The sequence below is a fragment of the Diplotaxodon limnothrissa genome, linkage group LG22, assembly GCF_057381915.1.
Source record: "Diplotaxodon limnothrissa isolate DT_005_m linkage group LG22, D_limnothrissa_male_GT1.1, whole genome shotgun sequence".
In the NCBI taxonomy this organism is placed as follows: domain Eukaryota; kingdom Metazoa; phylum Chordata; class Actinopteri; order Cichliformes; family Cichlidae; genus Diplotaxodon; species Diplotaxodon limnothrissa.
The window spans coordinates 27,537,401-27,541,562 of NC_140616.1; the positions used below are offsets into that span (position 1 = coordinate 27,537,401).

Here is a 4,162-nt window from a genome sequence, read left to right on the forward strand (position 1 = left end):
GAATGAAACACACACCTGCTCGTCGCGTCTTAATCTCACTCTCAATTGAGATTAAGACAGAACAACTGTTTATCTTAATCTCAGCCGAATTCTCACGTAGGCTACTAAAAATCCACCCTGTGCACCGTACAGGGTACAGCTCACTCCTGCTTTGTCCTGCTGTCGTTTGGGTGCTATTTATTATTCTGAGTCTGACGCGTAAAACACTCAAATGTTCACTTTTGGTTGAATTCCAGTGCATCTGCAGACACTGTGGAAAACAGTCTCTGTGTCTCCAGCCGAGCAGGAATGACAAAGGGAAACGTGGATTACTCAGAACTTCCTTACATGTTTTTCCTGCTGTTGTTGCGACTGTGAAGGACCATGCAGGAATGTGAACATGTTTTCTAGGATCAGAGTTGGCGGGAGTGCAGGTGGAGCCTAAGTGAGAAAGACGAGGGGAGGAGTGGCCACGGGGTATAAGTAGATGTTGGCTGGGGCTTGGAGCATAAAGCACCTGCTGCTGCTCTTCAGCCTCTAAACACAGGACCTGTGCGCACACATCTGGGTCAGCAACTTTACTCACACTCAATGAGAATGATGGCTTCTTTCACATGCAAGATACTGACTTTGTTCATCATCTGTGTGGCTCTGCAAGAAGGTGAGAAACTGTTTCTTCAATTTTCTTTTAAAATATTATAGCAACTTTTGTAGATCTGATGGCAAAGTACAATAAATGAATTACAACAGCTCTTCACTCACTATATTATCAGTTTATTCTAGAATTGAGGGATATATAAATGACATGTTAGGAGTTAAGTTTTGAAGTTGACTAAAATAAGAAAAAGAGTCTTTGACCCTCTTTGAGTTAGTCACCAGAGAAAGTGTAAATACAGTGCTGTGTTTGCTGTTAATCAAAGCAGACTTTCCTTTAATAAGCAACCACTCCTTTGACTCAAGTGTAATCGCTTCCTAACCACTGCACTTCTAGAGAACATGTGGGATTGTTTGACTTTGACATGATGTATAATAATGATAACAATCACCACTGCATTTTTTTTACCTTGTTGGAGTGTGTTTTGTCTATATTTACATGTGATAATCACTAACCACAATGCAAGATTTGGTTGGAGGATTTAAAAAAAAAACATATTTGTGTTTTGCTAGGTTGTGGACTCCCCTTATCAGAGCAGCCTGCTCAGGCTCCACATCTGCACCATATCAGGACCAAGCGCTGCTCCTGTAACAACTGGGACGATAAAGAATGCATCTACTTCTGCCACCTTGATATCATCTGGGTAAACACACCAAGGTGAGGCTGCAGAATACTTCAGTGAGCTACATTTGTTAGCATCACAAACCCTTACCCCAACCCAAGGGGAAGAACTCAGGTGTGCTTTTTAACCTAATCCAAGATGCCTTCATTAAATGATATCATTTTTCATTTACAGTAAACTCCTTCCTTACGGCCTGGGTAGTTCCCTGTCTCGCCGTCGCCGGTCAACAGACCGTTGTGAATGCCTCAGTGCAGCCGATAAAACCTGCCACGGTTTCTGCCATAAAAGGTGAAAACTCCTTCCTTTCTAGCTTTTCTTCCTCCTTCTACCTACACCTGAAGCAAAGCTGGCATTTCCCCTCACGTACCCTCATTTGCCTCCTAGATTGTATCAAAGTAGCTTATGTGTCTCCTTTCAGTCTGTATCAGATCTTTGTGATGAGCCTGAAAATATGTCGATGGGGAGGGTGAGTCACAGAGAAATGATAGTGGCAGTGCAATATGAGGGTAGCAGTCGTAGCAATAAGAAAGGCCCGCATACCTGCTGAAGGCCTTGAAAGAAATCACAAAGGTTTATTAGCAGGGCTGCTATTTTTGGAAAGTTTACATTTCTGCTTTTGTGCAAGGGAATGATTGACGTCCTTTGAGTTGTTTTGGCCATGTAAGCGCCAGTATGAATTTGTCACCTCTGCTAGATGTTATCCGCAGAGGTATTTTGTAAGCCGCACCCTGCATTCTTAAGGCATCTGAAATATATTGGTTTTAAATCCCAGGGAAGAGCAAGGATAATCCTGAACTAACTGTGCTTCAAATACTATATAACTTCCCAGTTTGTAAAGTTCCAATTTCCTTCCTTGTTTTGATGTCGATTGTCCATCTTTCCACAGCTCAGAGGATCTCAGGACTCATGTCGCAGAGCCCCTTGTTGAATCTGGAAGCATGAAAAGCAACAAATTACTGGCGTCTTTAAGGTAAATGAAGACTTAATTCAAGGATCAAGTTGTAAAGTTGGGTTTCTCCATTTCTGAGATACATGAAACATGTCTAACCTGGTTTCTTTGGTTTTTCCCACAGAGATATTATCAAGACTAACACAGCAAAGGCTAAAGAAGTTTCATCTGTTCTGGAGTCAGCAAATTAAAGAGTAGAACAGGGAGGTAGAGCGCTGAAGGAAAAGCAGGAGCTGGTCAGCCTGCAAGGACGACAAACTCCTGCCTTCAATTCAAGCACACAGCTTTCAAAATGTGTCATGGAAAGGTGGAAGAACGGAAGACAGAACGAACAGTGGACCAAGCATTTGATCAACAGTGCAGCAAAGACTGGCAGCTCCCCAAGACAGTCCTGCAGCAAGAACCGGAGCTGCTGGGTGGAGGAGGAAAGTCATTGCTCATAGACTAGAAGACAGTGACGTGAAGAAAGCTTACGATTACCAACTTTCGACCAGGAATTTGATTGTGAATGTCTGTATGAACAATTTGAAATCTACAACTCGCCTACAGAAGAACATGGGATAGTTATTCCACAGTCATATCAGCTCCATGTTTAGTTTTTCAGATGGCACTGAAATGATTTTTTTTTTGTGTAGTTCTTTGATTTGGTTCAATATTCCTCTGTATCAGAGCTGGAATCTGCTGTCCTGCTTAGGGCATAGCTTTTTTTTAAATGATTAGGGAGTACTTGAAAATGGCAGCTTCTTCACTTTCAGTGCACATTGCCGCTGTGAAATGAAGGTCATATCTTTGGGATTTATCTAAGAAACAATTAGCTTTATACGAGGTCCATTGTCAGCTCCTCCGCACACACATATGCAGTACACATTGTGTTTGCATAACAGCAGCAGCACAGCAGATCTATTGTCTTGGCTCAAGTATTTACTGCATAGGTCCTATTTAATCTTTTGATTGAAGATAAGCCAGGAGATTTCAATGATGTGCAGCTTGCCAAAAAAAAAAAAAAAAAAAATGCAGCCATTGTTTTTCTCCTGTGACAAATGTTCCCCCAACTTATCTGCAATTAGCAAGCAAGAAACTACAACTCTTAAGTCAATGCACTTGCAAACATTGCGCTAACACCTCTGGTCTCTATTCTTTTCTGTGCAATAAAGCCATTCACTCTATCTGCTTGGTCTGAATCCACAGGAAGTGGCGGACGCGTGGAGCCTCAGAAAGCATTTATCCTCAAATATCTCACTGCTGTTTATGGTGAAAAGTTGACCAGCTTTAGGTTTCATGCTGATATGAAAATGATAGCAATAATTCTGAATAGAAAACTTTATTTATTTTCTAATTTATTCAAGGATGTATTTATATTTCTATGATGTGCTGAATTTTGTATGAGAAAATAAAACTGCATCAAAGTATTTTTATGAAGAATCTTGCTTCATTTTTATGTCTTTCCTGATCAACTTTCAACTGTAAATAACCCGTTTCAAACTAAAACCCAGCTGTCTGTGGAGTTTGGCCTCTCTCTCTCTTACACAAGCATGAAAACATTGCGATGTTGAAAATATCCTCACAAGTTCATGTTTGGTTCATGATCAGTTTTGCTTTTAGCAGCTCTGGGAAGAAAAATGGTCATGAACCAGTTCCATGAACATTAAGTAGGTACTCACTGTTCTGTTTACTTAAAATAATCCCGTTGTTTATGTCAGTTTAGTCACATAAGGGTGATGTGCAGGGTTTGGTTGTTCTAAATCAGATGACTGAAGACTTAAACAAAAGGATGAGATAGTTGTTTAAGCTTTTCAGAGATTGGATGTTTTTTTAAGGCCTAATGTTGTCATGGGCTCCTGCAGACAGAGTGCAGTGAGTAAATGTGCTGATTAAAGACCTGCAAACTTAACCAGTTACACCATATAGACAAAAGTACTGAGTCACCTACATATTGCACCTAAAGGAGCTGCTTTAA

The 4,162-nt window shown here is 40.8% G+C and overlaps 1 protein-coding gene across 1 annotated transcript; it reads left to right on the forward strand.

The window, feature by feature from the left end:
• Positions 1-520: 520 nt before the first annotated feature.
• edn2 (endothelin 2) lies at positions 521-2,765 on the forward strand. The gene is made up of 5 exons (XM_085346649.1): positions 521-640; positions 1,147-1,291; positions 1,431-1,544; positions 2,143-2,226; positions 2,330-2,765. Exons 1-5 carry the CDS (start codon positions 571-573, stop codon positions 2,394-2,396), a joined length of 480 nt encoding a protein of 159 aa, XP_085202775.1. The 5' UTR covers positions 521-570; the 3' UTR covers positions 2,397-2,765.
• Positions 2,766-4,162: the final 1,397 nt, after the last annotated feature.

Coding starts and splice junctions, on each gene's coding strand:
- edn2 (XM_085346649.1), top strand. CDS start 571: ATGAGAATGATGGCTTCTTTCACATGCAAGATACTGACTTTGTTCATC. Junction 641..1,146: donor CTGTGTGGCTCTGCAAGAAG/GTGAGAAACTGT, acceptor GTGTTTTGCTAG/GTTGTGGACTCCCCTTATCA. Junction 1,292..1,430: donor ATCTGGGTAAACACACCAAG/GTGAGGCTGCAG, acceptor TTTCATTTACAG/TAAACTCCTTCCTTACGGCC.